The sequence below is a fragment of the Accipiter gentilis genome, chromosome 10, assembly GCF_929443795.1.
Source record: "Accipiter gentilis chromosome 10, bAccGen1.1, whole genome shotgun sequence".
NCBI lineage: Eukaryota > Metazoa > Chordata > Aves > Accipitriformes > Accipitridae > Astur > Astur gentilis.
The window spans coordinates 10,336,022-10,354,360 of NC_064889.1; the positions used below are offsets into that span (position 1 = coordinate 10,336,022).

At 36.6% G+C, this 18,339-nt stretch overlaps 1 protein-coding gene across 11 annotated transcripts in view; it reads right to left on the reverse strand.

Annotated features, from left to right (window-relative positions):
• The window catches only part of TCF12 (transcription factor 12), a 175,686-nt gene that overhangs the window by 124,105 nt on the left and 33,242 nt on the right, over window positions 1-18,339 (reverse strand). For 9 of the 11 annotated variants that reach the window (XM_049813453.1, XM_049813457.1, XM_049813456.1 and 6 more), the window contains exons 4-5: window positions 5,430-5,503; window positions 1,679-1,747 (exon numbers count right to left, since the gene is read on the reverse strand). The exons of 1 other annotated variant lie outside the window; for it this stretch is intronic. In XM_049813453.1, the coding sequence (XP_049669410.1) occupies window positions 1,679-1,747; window positions 5,430-5,503 (143 nt within the window). Of the gene's footprint in view, window positions 1-1,678; window positions 1,748-5,429; window positions 5,504-8,966; window positions 9,167-18,339 lie in introns of all 11 variants that reach the window. One more of the 11 variants, XM_049813458.1, reaches the window with a different exon arrangement.

Consider the following 18,339-nt stretch of genomic DNA (forward strand, 5'->3'; position numbering starts at 1 on the left):
GTCACTAATGCCTCAATTTGTACATTTTCACAAATTTAAGACTGTCACAGCCAATTCTAATACAAATACCCACTGGTCTTTCAGTGTTAGAACACTAACATTATTAGGTAATGAAAAAACAAGGCTCATATAAGGTTTTCTCAAGCCTACAGTGATTCTCAGCCTTCAACATTAGTTCAAAACACTATTGAAATAAGAATATTTTATATTTTAATAAGGTATTATAAGAGATTCTTAAAATAAATTAAACTGCTATAGGATATTAGAGAAGGACCTTTTGTGAATTAAACTATTGATCGAAAGATTAAAATACATAAACAAACACCCCAAGCACAGGAATATACATCCAGTTTTCACAGTGAAAATAAGTTACCAGTGCATTTTCCCCACTTCCCCAAAAAACTGTACTTAGACCAACATTCTTCAACAATTCCATGAATAAATCAAAAGGAGTGGGTGAACAAAGACATAGTAAAGTTACTGATAACAAAAAATATTTAAAAATAATCCTAACTAAATGTTAGTCCCAAGTTGCAAAGCAAATTCTCCATGAAATTGGCAATAAAACAGCAGATAAAATTTGGTGTAAATAAATACAGAATAAACATGTTAAAAAATAACTCAACATCATAATGTGGTAACTACTGTACAAAAAAAAAATCTTTTTCTACACAGTTTTTTAAACAGTATCACTTCAGAGCTTGGTGACAGTCAAAATATGCAAGACTTATGAGTAAGAAAGGAACAGAGGATGCAAGTATCATTATGTCATGCAGAAATTGATCTTGACTAGTGCATGCAGCCATAATCACCCTAACTCTTAAGTTATGCAGAAGCAGAAAGATTCAGAGAATGGCACCAAGAACTAACCACAGGTTAGGAGAAATTACTATACAAGCAGAGACCAATAGATTAGGATTCTTCAATTTAGTTGAGGAGAGACATACGAGTGGCATACAAAATAAGGGGGGGGGGGGGGGAAGGGGGGGATAAAAATTATTAAATACATCAGTAACAACTAATCATTACTATTCAGAACACAGGAACGTGGTGAAAATCAGTTAAATCACTGGTCAGCACACTTAAGACAAAAACATCAATATTTTTGCCACAAAACAGTTGTAATTATTGCCAAAACTGTAATCTAAGTCAGAAAAATCCACAACTCACAGAAAACGAGTCCACCAACAGCTGTAAGAACTATGTCCAAAAGTTCAGCTCTATCCAGGAAATATCCTAAGCCCCTAAGCGCTGGGCTTTGTTGGGAGAGTATGACAGTAAAGGTGGCAAAATATTTGCCCTATACTTACACTCTTTCCTTAAGCATCATTGCTGACACAATCAGACCACCTATACTAATGTGCACAGACCTTTGTCAGGAGTTGGGAAAGGACGGGAAAGGAAGATCTGCTTTAGCCAGTCTTTCACCATATTATTTTAATTAGCCTTTAACAGGTATATACTTAACTATCACCAAATTCCATTTCTATTTAATTGAAATTTGCTTATCTTTATATGCCTTTGGAAATTCCAGTCAATACTGAGCCAACAGTTTAAATTCTTAAATAATTTGGTCACTGTATTGTGAACTTTAAAGGAAAACTCCAGTAGTAGGCTGCACGCAGATTTTTTTTTAAAAAAAGAAAATCACACACAAGATAAAAAGAATAAATGGTACCTCTTGAGGCTTCAACTTTTCTATGTCTGTGGAGAGGTCTGAGCTTTTTCCATGAAGACTGCCATTTTCCTGTAAACAGGCAAGTAGAGCAATTAGGAGTAGAATAACATTCTATATTGAAATTATGAGGAAAAGCACTGGATTTTGAAGTTACAAGTTGAACATGTAAGACAATTATAACTTATTTAAACTCTGTATATTAATCACCACAGGGAATAACCTAGGAATGTAAAAGGCTAAGTGTATCATTTGCCCTGCCTCCTGAGAAACTCTGATCTATATTCTCACAATACAGACCCACACACTCATTTTACATCTTCCTCAGAGCCATCTGATCTGGCAGCATACGGAGTAGGAGTCAGAAATTCCCTTTATTCAAAATTCTGAACCAGTAGTGTAATGTGTCTCATTTGTTGAAAGAAAACAAAAAAATAAAACACCATACATCTTACCAAAAATTTATGCATGCAAACTTGATTTAGACTGGTAAACAAAGTCCAGTGCTTTTTCAGTGATTTTGATGCAGAAGAACTTCCTTTGTTCTGCTTTTTTTTGCAGAAGAACATGGCCATGAGATGAATTAATTTGTGCCTCTTAAGCATTACCAATTCTATACACAGACAGTATATATTTCTAGTGTTCATCACTTTTTGGGGGAAAACACAGGAATGGAGTTTTCCTGTAAAAGGAATTCAGTTTTCTTTAAAAGAAAACTGTTGTCATTTAAATGACATCCCAGACAACCATTCTTTATTGCTTCCTGCAGGGCCTCTACAGAAAGTTGGTTTTCTTCCCCTCCCACTACCAAATTTTTAGGTGTATTGAGGACCTGGCCAAAGATCTGTATTCATCAGCCAAACCCTCTGAATCCCTTTCGACAGCCACTTCACATCAATTCTGCAAAATATCCATCCTGACTCTGTGGGACATGTCTTCCTTATTCCTCAGCGTATGAAAATTATTTACTACACAAAACCAAGGAGATGCACATGTTTTGTAATCTTCCAAAGCCAAGCACCAGAGGCTGATGCCTCCTAAGACAACCCAACCACACCAGGCTCTCAGGAAAATCTAAACCTACCAGCATCCACTACCTGGTCAGTGACACTGCCAAAAACTGCTGCCGTGCCAATGTTTCAGGACTGTGGAGTCAACAGCTCACAGCTAAGCTGACCCCATAGGGAAATTTTATGGACAGTCTAATGTCATGTTCTGTGCTAACATGAGACTTCCTCTTAAATTTATATCACTTAGCAGGTTTTTCAAAAATAAAATTCGTGTAGGAAGACATTTGCAAAAATATTCAACTTACAATAATCTTTCACTAGAATTTAGGGCTACTAGGGTTCCCCCCACTGCCATGATTTCTGTTGCCTTTAGACAAAAAAAATCCCCTATAAAAATGAAGAAAACTTTACCACCTCAACACTACAGGAACAAACAATTTTTTTTTTAAAAGGGAAGGCAAAACATACAAAAGGTTGTTTTGGGAGACAAAGAGAAGAAGTGAACCCGCTTATTTCATTTTTAGTTTATAATTCAAGCAAGTTTGTATGCAAGTATTTGGTCCTCTCCTGTTCTAAATTTTATACTGATGCACACAAAGCCACACTATAAAAATCATTACATTCAGCCACAAATACAAGTAGGCAAATAAATCTATGTATCAGTATTTTAAGTCTCTAACTTTAAAAAAAAAAATAATCAGACAGCATTAACTGTAAATTCTCTAAAATAAACATACTTTATAACTTATATAGCTTGAAAGACCTATTAAAAAAGTATGTTCCAGTTGAAACAAAAATGAACATATTTCCTTTAAAAAACACCAACAATAAAACAAACAAATAAATCACAAACTGTAAATAATTGGTGCTTCAGAATGAACTCTCAGTATCATCTTGAATTACTAGCATGCAAAAGAAAAATCCTCTGCACTTCGCCAGCAGAGGAAGAAATACTTCAATAACATTCTGGGGATAGATTCCATCAACCCTTAACAATATATTCAGTTTGGCTAGAGTCCAAAGGGCTTTAGCTGAAACTGTCCTAAAAAATTATGATTCAGCAAGAACTCTTTGCTGGAAGGATAAATGTCTTTTTTTCTGTCCGTCCGTCCCCCCCCCCCCAATATAAACTACTGTAAGTCCAAGTTACAGCTGCTGGTGGGGGGAGAGGGACACCTGACATGTAAAAGAATTTAATAGCTCTCTTTTTTCTGAAGCCTTCCACAGGGCTCAAGACAAACCTACGTTTACATTTGCTTTTCTTAATGATACACCCAAATAGCACCAACCTCTTCCTACAACTCTAACTTCTGGTATACCTCTGTTAGAACACTAACATCTACCTTTATTACCAACTTTGGGGTAGTATAATTTGTGGAGGGTTTGATTCTTGACTAGTGTTTGAATTTCCTAGTCATGATCTTCAGTTATAGTAAAAAAGCAAACAAAAAAAAACCCCAAAACCCACAAAAAAACCAAACAACAACAAGACAACCAACAACCAGGTACTCTGACTTTACATTATTGGCATGTTAGCCAGCTGATCCTCTAACATAAAAAAAAGTGATTCATATAGCCACACAGCCAACCAATCACAAGCTCAGATTCCAGTTAGGTCAGCTTAAGTCACGATTGATAAAATTCGATCAGCAACATCAAATGTGTCTCAAAATACCAAACACAATATACAAGTTACTTAAAGCTGCCTAGTAAGATTCCATTTCAAATGTAGAAAAGGCATCTAAAGGCTGGGCTTCATGCCTTAAATTATGCAGGATATTTTAAAAGAATGCCTAACTTCTATGTTGCATACAAGTACTTCTGCAACCCATAAAGTTCTTCTATCTTTTCATTATAATTTATTTACCACAGATCAATGGAAAAATAAGGACTTCATAATAAATCTTCCTAATGCTCTTTTCCAAAGTCAGACAGAGGCTTTAACAATATCCAGTGAGCTGGACAAGACCTTGCAGCCTACTCACTTCATTCCATAGCAAGAGAAAGCTGCAAAGGTACATGACCTAACACAGCTCTCTGGCTTAAAGGTACTGAAATCAGAACAGATTATTTAGACTAGGCCCATCAGTTATGCTCCGTATTTCTAGTAATTAATTCATTAGGTACTTAGCTCATTGACTTTTTAGGGAGTAGATATTCATAAAAAGAAAATTGAGTAGATGAAAGGGAATGTGATTTCCTAAGGGGAAAGCTTGCTTTTGACCACTGAGTTGGGTTTTAAAAAGGCAATGTTATTTTAGGATATTAGATACTATCAAAAACCTTTAGCCCAATAAGCAGGATGGATGAAGCTGCAATGGGAACAGGAGAAAAGTATTTAAAAAGAGAAGCCTCTGTCCAACATCATGACACAGCACATACTATAGCTGGCTAATGTAAATGGAGAGGCAAGCGTTTCCTACACTTTGCCAATAAATCTGCTCCTGGATAAGTAACATGACTTCTATTTTCATTTTCTGACCATAAGGTAAATAAAATGCATGGTCATCATTCAAGTATACAGTTATGTATGGTTTATTTTCACAAATTCTTAACCTATATATTTTTTAGCCTTAGAAATCTGCATCACTATTGCAGCTTATCAAAGTCATTAAAATCTATAAAAGATGCTAATCTGTATATTTAAAGGAGTTTACCCTTCAAAAACATTGCCAAATCATCTGCTGATTTTCATTGTACTTTCCCATAAACTTTCACTATGAATTATTATATGGGAACCTTACCCTTGAAGATTCATATGAAGGACTTGGCTGACCACTTGTTCCCCAGGATGTGGCACCTGTTCGCTCATCCATACCTAGCAATAAAAAGAAAAATACAGACCTATAAGAAAAGATAGTAAATGCATAATGTTCTCTGATGCAACCTGAAAGCAAATTCATCTGCTTCCATACATTTAAAGCAAATTCATCTGCTTCCGTATACCTAAAGTAGTATTTCTAAAACCAAAAGATGAACAGTTTCCTTGTTAATGAAGCTGGCTACAAAGCAACCTACTCATTTGGACACCTGCAGCTGCTGAAAACAGGAGCCTAAGAAGTCAAAAGATATGCCAATCTGCAGTGTCTGCCCTACCCAATCCATAAGAAATTAGCATGAGTAACAAAACAAGCACAACTGTGTTAGCCTGGCTTTTTGCACAGCCTGATTTATCCTGCATCTTAAGCACTGAATATTGCAGCACATACTGTGAAACGTATACTTGTTATCTACTCTTTGCTCTCATGTCTTGCTTAAGTATTGTAAAATGTGCGAAATTATTTCCCCTGCTTGGTCTTTACATGACATGCAAGATATTTTAGCATAAGTGGGGAAAAAGACAAGACAGACTGGTTATATTTCAATGACTTAAAAAAAAACCACAGAAACTCATGGTGTCTGCCCTACTAAAACAGGAATCTTTTTTAACTCTATAACGGTTCTTTTAGAATCAGTTCCTATTATGCAAATGCAGGTTACAGCTCAAAAGAGAAAGGGGAAGGAAAAATACGGAGATCTTTAAACTCAGTATCAGAAGATATATCCCACGCATTATCTAGCCAACAATTAGAAATACTGTTGCCAACACTTTCTACAATTACTTTCTATTCAAAGTTAATTGGTCAAACCATCTTTAAACACCATTCCAAAACAACTAATTGCAAAAGTACCTGAATTCCTATAGCAAATTCATTCATACAGGATAAGGTTACTATTACAGTAATTAAGTTCCTGATTATCTGTATCACAAGATAATTTTTTTTTAAATAGGTGAAACACTTCCATCCTAAATTGCAGGTTTCCACACACTTTGGCCTATAAAACACAACCCATAAGTTTCCTGTCACCCAAACTTCTCTCATAAAGAGTTTTGATATAGAGCATAAATTCTTATGTGATGTATAACTATTTATGAAGCTTTATAATGTCATAATTTATAAATATGAACTAAGTGTCACAATTTATAAATAAGAGCTTAGTGCAAGGTGCTCCATACAATCGCCCCTAAGCCCTAACTTTATATTGCAACTGTAAAACTTTCACGTATGTATCTCATACCAGCCACACTACAAAATAGAATCCAAGGAAATACTGTAAATAACTACCTATGGAGTAGTAGTATTCTAATCATAACTTCCTGAAGAAATGTGTTTTATGACGCTACAAAATACTGTTTTGACAAAGACAGTCTGCAGAAGGCATGTTAAACTGAAAGTACAGTACAATCACCTAGATAAAACCTACAGACAACCTTTTGTGTACTGCAGGAAAGATCCCCGAGGCTGGAGAATGCTCTTTGAAAATGCAAAACCACCACTATATTGAGCCAGCAGTTTGTGGAAGTTTGCTGCATTTTGCAACTGACAGCATTGTTGTTTCATTGTAACTGGTCCAGGAGCTGAGTAAAAAGTCGTGGCTGGCACTGACAAAGGCAAAAGTAATCTTTTGGCACAACTGACTCTTTTCTGCCAGAAACAACAGCCCTAGTAATCCAGTGATTATCATAGCAAGTCTTCCATTGCTTTCATTTCAAAAGAGACATATAGGAGGAGGAGGGGAAAAAAAAAAAAAAAAAAAAAAAAAAGAAAAACACCTTATTGCAAGACAGTCTTTGTGAAAGTCTAAGACACAGTATGTTATATCAACCCATTTAGGAAATATGTCAGTAGATAACGGTTATGCATAGTGTTTAGATGCATGACCCCTGATCAGTAAAACATGTTACTCATTTAAAAATTTGAGTCAGTGGCACATAAGGACTTATGTTAAGGTTCTGCTAAATCAGCACATGTATAACTAAAAATTCTCATTATTTTAATTCTACCATTTGATTTATGCAAATAAATTTTTTAAAGAAACTGCTCTAAAAATGTAACAGTGAGATGGGGAGGAAAACTAATTTCTAAATAGTTCCCAGAATTCTTTCTTCTAAAAAAGGTCAGTTCGATTAGCTAGAGTAGTTAGGAGTATCAACATGCTTCCTCTTTTCTGCCAGGTGTCTTTTTCCTCTTTTTCATGCAGCATTTTTTCTTTTCTTACAAGCCCAAGACAGGTTTGCATCTGGACCTACCCTTTAATCAGAATTTGCATGAGACATGCATTCACACTTTAGAAGCTCCTTGAAGGCTACAAGGAAGAATTTCATGCACTACATACAGAACACCGGCACTCTGACTTACTGCTGCTGCTTGACATCTGGATTTAACTTGGAACAACACCCGTGCAGCCCTTGGACCCTCAGATCAACATAGCACACACCAAATGAGCAGAGAACCAGCTAGCCAACAACGCTCAACCAGGAAATCAGATACGTCCCTACTATGATGCTCAAGGAACCTGTTCTGGTTTGTACACTAACGTTTTTTCCACCCGTGACAGATGAATAACAACGAAAAGCTCCAAGAAGCAAAGACCCAAATAAACTCTAGCGGGCTGGGCACAAACAAACACCACATACTTTAATACAGCCAAAGGTAGCTGTATTTGAATGAGCTAGGAACATAAGATACACCTTCCAGATGGGAGGAGAGCCTGAAGTGGGGATCACACAGTAAGAAAGAACACAGGAGTTATCTATGGTAATAAACTCAATAAAGTCTCAAAGCAAAAGTGTCATCAAAAGCATCAGCAAAAGTGTTCAAGTGTTTTTCTGGGAAACACAAAACAGAATGGAGGAACTAGGGTGATCACCACCTTCATATAACCCCTTCCACAAGGAAATGCAGTGTCCAATTCCAGTATCCACTAAGTCATCACAGATGTTAAAGGGCATGGGAAAGCTGTGACAGTTAGCAGAGCACTGAAAAACATGCTGCACAGGGAAGGGCTGCAGTATCTCAATCTGTTTAGGCAACACAAAAAAGGGGGAAATTCAACAACTGCATGTTATAAAGGCCTAGTAACACAGATAAATGCAGTCAGGCAGACAGAAGCATAAAGAGGTTCTACCCCCACTTCCTTATTTAGTGTGCACTGAGGATGGAAAGTAATTGAATGACTCATGAGTTGATTTCATAGTTCTCAATCAAAATTGGCTACTTCTATAGCAGATAGCTGTAGTTTAGGGAGTAATTCAGTAAGTTTGACCTTTGTTTGAGCAGATTCAGCTGTTAGTCTGTGGCTGGTCTGGCTCACAAGCACCTCCACTGCACTCACTATGGCTGTCCCAGGGAGGACTGGCAGGACATCACCCCTGCTGTCGGCCAGCTGCACAGACAGGGCACAGCCCAAATCCAGGACCCTGGCCAGGCCACAGGAAAGGCTGAGTGTTCCTCACTCACCTCTGGAAGATTGGGCCAAGCAGTCATGAGGATGCTTTCTGGCTTTATGCACTGAATTCTAAAATGGCTTTGCTTAACGTTACTTTTAAGATGGCACTGTAAGCATTTCAAGCCCTTCTAGAAGAAAAGCCGAAGAAACCTGTTGCATCATTACTTCAACATATGTAATTCATTCTGAAGAAACAGGTCCAAACATTCACCTAATAAAAAAAAATGGATCTTACAATCAAACTGAAATGAAGGTTGTTCTTGCTGGTGTAAGACAGAGAAGACCATATTTAAAACTTATTTCAAGAGACACAGGCTCTAATGTTTGTGTAAACAAGATAATATATTTTATAGGGTTACCATCTGCTATGATGTTGATCAAATAAATGATTTGACCAAAAAAATCACATTGTAGATTGTTATACTAGGTACTCAAGGTATGAGTTTCTATCTTTTATAGCTTCTTTATCCAATTTCGTTTCAGAGTAATGATATTCCTTCAGATAAGATTCAACAACTGAAATCAATTGCAAAAAAACCTAGAGCACAAACTGTAACAGCGTTGATTGTATTTTGCATCTTAGACCCCCAAACAAATCAATCTACCATTAGACCCTATATTGCAACAGTCTATTGTGAAGTATGATACAAATTATTACCTAAAATTATATTTTAGGTCTAGACTTTCTAGTAAGGGGATGCAAAGGAAACATTATTTGATGGAGAAATGCTATCTCAATTAAAAATTTTAAATTTCAGTAGGTTAAGACTACAAGTTCTCAGCCTCTTCTTGTTGATTCCAAATAGGAAATATTTCTCATTTTATAGTAGACTTAATATTTTTAATGACATAACAAAATAATTTATATTCTAACAAACTACCTGAAATTTACAAGTCAGATAAACAGTAAAGACAAGATACACATTTATTACTGGGGGTGGGACGGGAACACTCAAAACCAAAAGCAGCTTTGATAATATATATCAAATAGATGTGGTGGGCTTAAAATATAGAAAGCTAGGGTATCAATCAAATTGAGAAATGAAACCCAGGCAACCTATCAACAGTCTAACCACTGAGATGCCATTGGGATAAATTCAGATGCAATGTTATAATTAGGTAAAAGTGTTTTGTCTTTCATTTCAAACTATATAAATAGGGGGCTTTCTCTCCACCCACCCCCTGCCCCCAAAGGAAAGGCAAGGGGAAGTACTTCACGCGGGGGGGTGGGGGGGTGGGAGGGGTGGGGTGAGGGGTGGAGAAACTTGAAATCTCAATCCATATTGTTTATTGGAGAATGTACCAATTGCCTTACAGCATATGGATAAGAAGTCATCCCCCCCATCTCTCCAGATCAAAAAGGGAAGTTTCTCCCCAGTAACAGAATTGCTTATTAAGAGGCACCAGTAGCAGAGCAGTATCCCTTTTTTGTACCTTTTGCTCCAGAAAAGATTAATGGAAGTGCTATGGATATGTCACAGAAACACTATCCTGAGTCAGAGTTGTCTGGTACAAACTCTGGATTTTACAATTCCTCCAGGAAACTTCGCGAGATAATTTTATTAAATTGCATGATGCTGCTCACTCTCCTCCCTGTACTGAACCAGGGAGGTGCAGGCTGAACACTTAATCCACTGTGTGGTCTTAAAGTGAGATTTCTCCTGGGCTTAACTGTTAGTTTCAATATCCTTCTGCACCTGCCCAGTCAGGTTTATAACCGTAAGAGTTGAGGTTGTTAACTACCAACCTCTAATGGCAGACATTTAGGAGTGCAACGAAGCGCTGCAGGGATTGAAGCCACCCTGCGGAGACATTGGTTATCTTGGTTATTACCCATAAAATATTAACTGCCATTTGAATATTTTTCTTTGCAAAGATCAGTTTGTAATATCTGTTTGAAATATCAACAGTGATTATTAATAGTACTAAACTAATTAATCTGCATTTTGGAAACACTGTTTATCCTGGAGAACCCCAGAGCACAATTATCCGACAGCAAAGAACAAACACCCCCTATGCCAGTTATTGTGGAAATTACTTTAAGAATAGGTAATAAGATATGCTACACAAAGTTAATGTATATCCCCAGAATAGCAATCACAATTAAAACTTCAGTAGAACAAAATTATTCAAATGAATGTACAAGTACACAACTTGCCCAGGCAATAACCAAAACTTAGACAAAAATTAGCATTGACAGGTGTTAAAAATTAGTTGTAACCTAAAATGCATCATCAAATTGAACTCCCTCTTTATGGAAAGCTGTTTAAAACCTATACTTTCATACAGAAAATGATTTGCAAGAACAGTATTTTCTCAGGTCAGAATACAACTTCAGGGTGTATACTTGAACTTTTTCTAATACAACAAAATACTTACATTGTATAAAGTCAGAAGAAAATGGAAAAAAATGCTGGTTCAGGAAAATTGATAAAAAGCTTTAATTTAACAGTGTCTATCAACATCAAAAGTCCATACAGGTAATACAGTCCTGTGTAACTAGCAAGTACGTTTTAGATTTGTTTCCACTCATTACCTAAATACAATTTGCTGTTTAAAAAAAGGCAATTACTACTTTCAACTTAATTTCACAAACAATTCTATTCATTTCTTGTAATAAGGCCCATGTATTCCCTAAGAACAACAACGGTAGGTTATTAATTTCTGTAATAGCAGCGCTTTTACAGAAACGTCAGAAGTTACCTGCTTCTCTTTCGTCATATTCTCTGTTTCCTAAACCCTAAATCACATCAGACACACCAAGTGACCTGGCATGGCCTGGACACTTTAAATACAATACAACCTGCTCAGAATAAAATTGGAACTGGCATTTCCCACCCAAATTGTACTAAACTAGAAACCTGCACATTGCGATACCCATCTTGCCAGGTACACTTCAAAGAGGAGAGCATATTTACAAAAACATATGTAATATGCTGTATGCAACACATTTGTTATTTGTGTATGTTTACTCAGACAGTTCAAGCATAAGCTAATGATGAAAACTATAAAAATTAGCATTTAAACTAGTTTAAAAAAAAAAAAAGGGGGGGGGGGGGCAGCAAATTTCCTTACAAATCCACAGGCGTGCTCAAAGCACTAACATAGTAAAGCTATTCTTTGCCCCTGAAAAGAAATTTCCCTATATTAATACAAGCTTTAATATTATTCTTCCATCCAATTTAAGGTTAAAATTCTAAAAGAAAAATTAAAATGCTAATCTTTGTGGATTATATCCTGTGTATAAATTACATTTACATGTGTGCACACAGAGTATATTTTGAAGCCTCCCTGGTTACAAACACAAATAAAGCAAACCAGCTTAGAGATCTTAGGGATCAAGCCCTTAGCAGGGATACAACGCAGAGCTTTTATTCACATGCAAACACACAGACAGTTAAACTGCTATTAAATTGCATCATGCTGCTTATTCTCCTCTCTATATTGAACCATGAAGTATCAGATTGAACAGCTCTAACAAGCAAGTCTCAGCCGTACGATAGTAGCTATCATAATAATACATTCTACTGGCATATTTTCCTGTGGTTACTTCAGTTATGACTTAACAGCTTTATATAACCACACACTTAAATATATATATATATATACACACACACATCAAATCAAGGCCACTGTCACAAGACTGCACACACCAGGCCAAAAATATTCAAATATAGCCTCGCAGTCAACAGCTACTCTTACCAACTGTATTACAGAAGTACAGAAAACTGCCAATTCAGGCACCAGTACACAATACAATCTGAGCTACACTGTGTGTAACTGAGGCACTAACTCTCATGAACAAAGACGACACTGCAAGCGTGAATGCTGTTCTAACGTGTCTAAAAAAGTTAAGAAAAACTGCTTTCAGTCATTCACTGTATCACAAGGTGTCCAGCAAACTTTGACCCTCTTGAAAACAAATTCCAAGATCAACCTGACGGTCAGTATCCTTTCATGGTTTTGATGGTTGTCATGGATCTTTACACACGTACAATTAAAATTATCCAATTGCAACAAATTAAAAGTACTTTGCTGATGTTTAGAAGATCATTAATGCATTATTAATATTCAAACCTTTTAAGGAAAAAGAGACCCTCTGACATATCAAGCAGTTTAAGAGCAGAGAGAAAAAAAGAGCTGAAAAAGTAAATTTGTGAGAAACATCATATATTTTGAATTTCCAAGTTCATGTAGGCGAACCAGAAGAGAAATAAAGTATCAGACAAAAACCTTGCATCTTAGTGAGCGAAGATTTTGAGCTTTAAGTAAAATGGCAAGTATAGTATACAGTATAGCCAAGGAAATGTCAATACGATTCCACATTTACACTTCTATGACTGGAAACAAAGATATTTACAGATATCCAGTCAAGATAATAGAAGTCTGAGTCTGATCTTCAGAATATCCAGACTGAAGGTGTTTGCTAAAAGCATGTGGAAGAAAACCCATAATTTGCTACGTTATATAGTATCTCTGTATCAGATTTTTGGCTGCCTTACACTACTGAAATATAAGTCTATCTACTAACAGCAGCATGGCATCTCACATTAAAACAACACACTAACATCTTACTTTTTTTTTTATAAAACAAAGCATACAGAATACAAAGACGTTTGAAAGGTTTTCAGGTTTACCTCTAGACAGGCATATCTTTAAAGAGAAGATTTCTTATGATTACTTGTTTTAAAGAGCACATCTAACAGACTCACCCACAGGATTGGACTCTCAACACTGAACAAAGCAGAAGTTGTGTGAACATAAGCTCTTCATAAGAGAATTCTGGCTCTTTCAATTCAGCTGGGGAAAAGTGTCTATTATATGAACATGTCAGCATTAAACATCATCTTTTAACTCTAAAAAGAAAGTTTATCTGTTCAGTATTTAAACAGGGAAGAATGCTTAATGGATAAACAAGCACTGCACATCTGTTCATCCAAACCAGAGATGTGGTAGGCTAGGTCCACGTTACATGTGAAAAAACAATAGAATAAACATAGCAAATGTTGACTTAGGTAATTATTAGAACCTGGCTCACTTCTCTCTCTCCTTTTTTGCCAAAAATCAAGTAGAAACCCTCCATACTACTTCATTTTCATCCAAGAAAGAAGCTTTTACAAGGTTAGGGCTTCACCATTTGCCCTACAGTACAATGAAGTGCCCTGCTCGTTTGTCCAAGGGAAAGATAGCACCTATTCCCTCAGTAAAAAAGCTGCCTAGAGCAAAATGTGTTTTCTTCTATTATTTTAGGCATGGAGGGGAAAAAAAAGAGCTTTAAAGTAAACTATTAAAAACTTTCATGAAGCATTTCTACCTGCATTTATACAGTTGGGTATCTGAGCTGATGAAAGCTAGCATTAACTTGAAGTATCAAGGATTACTTTTTCTAGTATGCTTTTTGTACTAACTAGTGCTTCCCCCTCCATAAGCTAGCTGGAATGTAGTAAAGCTCTTGCCAGATGTTCTTTTGCAGACGCTCAAAACCAACAGTTCTCAATAATTCCGTTACTTCCAAAAGTCATAGCCAGAATCCAGTCTGAACAAACGATGGAGATCTGGCACAGCCGGTGCTGCCAGCAGGGCCCTCAGATACCTTAAAAAAAAAAGAAAAACCACAAACCCAAATAAACAAAAAAAAAAAACACCAAGAAACCTTTCTTTCCTCAACTTTGAGACCTTTCTTTGAACCACTTCTTTGACATAGATTTTACTGGTATTTTTGAGCCTCATTCTCAAAGTACGAAAATGTGACATTCTCTGTCAAAGGAGAGAAACCCATCTCTAAGTTTCCCGGATATCATTGTTTCTGCCCAAAGATTTGCTGAATCTAGCTCCTTGCTGCTTGGGCTGTTAGCCGCCTGCTGAGTCAGGCAGGCAGGTTTTGTGTTGACAGCTCCCTTAGTGTGAGTGGCAGTAAATGATGGTGTGCCCACAATGGTGGAAAGCTGATAAGATACAGTTCAGTCTCCTACATCAACAAACAAGGTGGAAGAAAGATCACTGCCAGATGTTAACGGACCTTGCACTAATGCATAGCAGTACTGCTGCAAATTTTTTGTCTGAGGGAGCCTAGTTTACCTTCAATTGGCAAAAATCATTTGTTTCTGTTTATTAGGTGTTTCCATTCTTTCCATTTCTTTAAAAGAAGGGCTATTCCTCCCATTGAACCAAGATGTCTCACCACACACAGCTCATTTAAGTAATAAGTTGCCTTACACCTGTACTCACTAGTTTCTTCCTTCATAATCAAAAGGTGTTAAGTGACATACTAATTTCTGCTGCACTTCAGGATCATCCACGTTTTAACATTCTGCTAGTATATCCATGTTGCTACAGCTTCTAAGTCTGGAAAGATTACCTTCCAACAAAAAAATTGCACCTTTAGAGGATCAGTAACACAGAAGTAACAACTCTAGAGTAGTCAAGACTCCCTGTTCAGCACTATGGTATTTAAAAGCTTAAGAATAATTACAACAGTTTAACATTACTAATTTAGCAGAAATACCCAACTATTCTGAAAAGAACTTCAAGTAGTATCACACTAACTAAAAAAAACCCCTTATTTTTCTATTCCTGAAAATAACTACTAAATTTGACAGGATCTGGGTCTGGTGGAGATTAGTTCAGAAATACCTACATTTGCTAGCAAAGATGTCAAGATTTCTCCACCTTTACGTCTTAACCAAAGGAAAGACTTTTTTTCCTGTTAGAAGGAAGAGCAGTAGAGTCTTCAATTTCTTCTACTAGCTTGTCGTTTAGTACTCCATAGTCTGGTTAGACTGCATAACATTTCTCCTTGGCTTAAATCCTAAATATCACACTTTTTATAGAAATGTGAGTTTTCAATGCTTTTCTCATAACAAGTGTTACATGAGCTCAGACACTCTTAATAAAATGCACTTAGAAACCATACACACTTCAGAAGCAGAACTTTGATGGAAGAGTTAGAAATGAAATTTGTATTCAAGTAACCCCATTTTAAATTGCCTTCATTCTCTAACAACATTACAGCTGAACTGACATACCTGTTGCTGTTTACAAAGTGCACTCATACCTTTTTTATTTTATTTTTTTTTGAGGACAAGTTGCACTTTGAATAAACAAAAAAAATTGCTGCTGCTTCTCAAAGTATGCTGTCACAACAGTTCTGTAGGTTATAGCTAGAAAATGCTGAAAGCCAATAAAATGTGGTAGACAGCCTTTCTGTAGTGAAAAGCACCCCTACCTGGTAATTATCTTTCTTACAACAATAATACAGTATTAAACATTTGCAAACAGTAACCTGAATAGTCTATAGTCAAAAAGCAAGTAGCAATCAATAACTTTTTTTTTTTTTTTTAAATTCCTCCTCCCAGGATGTTTTAAAAGTCTCTCCTACAAAAGCATCAAATAGTCTTACATCTTCATTCCTATAAAACTTACGCCTTAACATTAAGAACAGATTTCTTTCTAGGAATATTTAATCAGAACACAGAAGCTAATCATTTTACAGTAAAATTAGGACAAATACTGTAAGTTTAATATTACAGGTGAGTAAGACTAAGAAGCAGAAGTATACTAAACCCCTTCAACTCCCTAGCACTGCAGAGAGCCGGTCACTGCCAGCACAGCATCCAGCAGACCTGTTAGCCAACATGTGAGCTACAGCAGTACAAAATCTCCTCATACGAAATAAGCCTTCAAACAGGCAAGCAACATTTACCAACTCCTCTGAAAGGATTTTGATGCAGGAACCACTGCCAGACAACATCTTATGAGTCAAGTTTTATGTATGCAAACGCAAGCCTGTCCTACTAACAGCTAAGGGCTGGCTGCCACCCAAAGGAGGCCATCCTGCTTCCCTTAACACTCTGCTGTCCACACGGCCCATAGCCTGGCTTCTGTGTCCTCCTCCCTCATAGTAGCACCTGTGTTTTGTAGGGTCCTGCAGTAAACCAATTCAGGAAGAAACTAGTAGAAAACGGAACCGTAAGAAAACCCCTTGTTGGTTTCTGGCCAGAGTAGCTCACAAAAGTATTCCACTACCAGGCCAGACCACCACCAGCGTTGGCAGAAAGGAAGGGGAGAGTATGAGAATCAGACAATGCCAAAGTCAGGGTTGGGTGAAGGGCCAGGGAAGTCAGCCCATTGGTTTTCAAACATTCACTACCTCTGAGGGGGAGAGGGGGAAAAAAGAAAAGACATCACTGTGCGGTGATGCATAAAATCCTGCAGTCCACTTTGAGACTACTGCCTTGACTGGACCATTGATTCCATGCCAGCACATGAGAAAAATAACTGAATAAATGCATGTTTGAATTACATCAAACACCAATAAACTTCATAAAATCTTAAAAATATCAAATCTGCTCAGTGTTAGGGTAGAAACAGGTTAGCAGGAAGTTCAACACTGCCAAAACACTCACATACATACTTTATCATTCACTTGCTAGAATTTTAGCCAAAATTTAGAGGAAGACTAAATTACTTTGAAGTAAATGGCAACAAAGCCCAAGAAACTTCCTTTCCTGTTTCTTCTGTAATTAAAAAGACAAAAAGTAAGAATCTTTATTTTAAAATTTTTAACTACACTGAATTTTAACCAAAACAAATCTTGGATCCCATGTGCCAAATAAGTTGCTTCTATGAATTACTATAGCCCATTTTCTCTTTTGTATTTTAGAATCTTAAGCATTGCCAAAACAAGCCAATTTAAACACATCACCTCTCTGGCTGGTGACTTTAAGTTCAAATTTTGTTGGCCTTAAATCATGCATTTGGTTCTCTTTATGTTACTGCTTTTAGCTCTGGCAACAGCTTTCAGACTTCGCTTCACTTTGTGCTTTACTTTTTCAAACTCCAACACTCCAATACAATGAAATTTGTGTAGGTGCCCAGCTTTGCTCAGTCACTAAAAATAAAATATTACTGTTTATAAGGATTATCAAATAATTTTAACAGAAGACAGACTCTTCACATTCTGTTAAACACATAAAATAACAAAAATGAAAAAGCAGTTTCTGCCTTTTTGAAAGAGACAACCATGACTTGGTATTTGGGAAAGAATTTCTTGTATTCCAAACACAAAGCATATTATTACTCTTCAACATATTATCACTTAAGTGTTTTGCAGATCACACTTTGTGAAAAGGTAATAAGGCATCAAATATCTCTTCACTACCCAATTTATATATGAAGGATTACTGACATAGGTTCAGAAGAAAAACACTGACCTTCCCTCCCAGATATGAGTGTTCTGAAGATTCACACATGTAATAGGGCAATTCAGAATAAACACCACATACAGCTCCACAACACGCATTCATGTGGACTAAAAATGCAGAGCATATTCCTTTAGAAAAGGCTGGCCCACATACTTCTAAGAAAATTAAGAAATACTTGTAA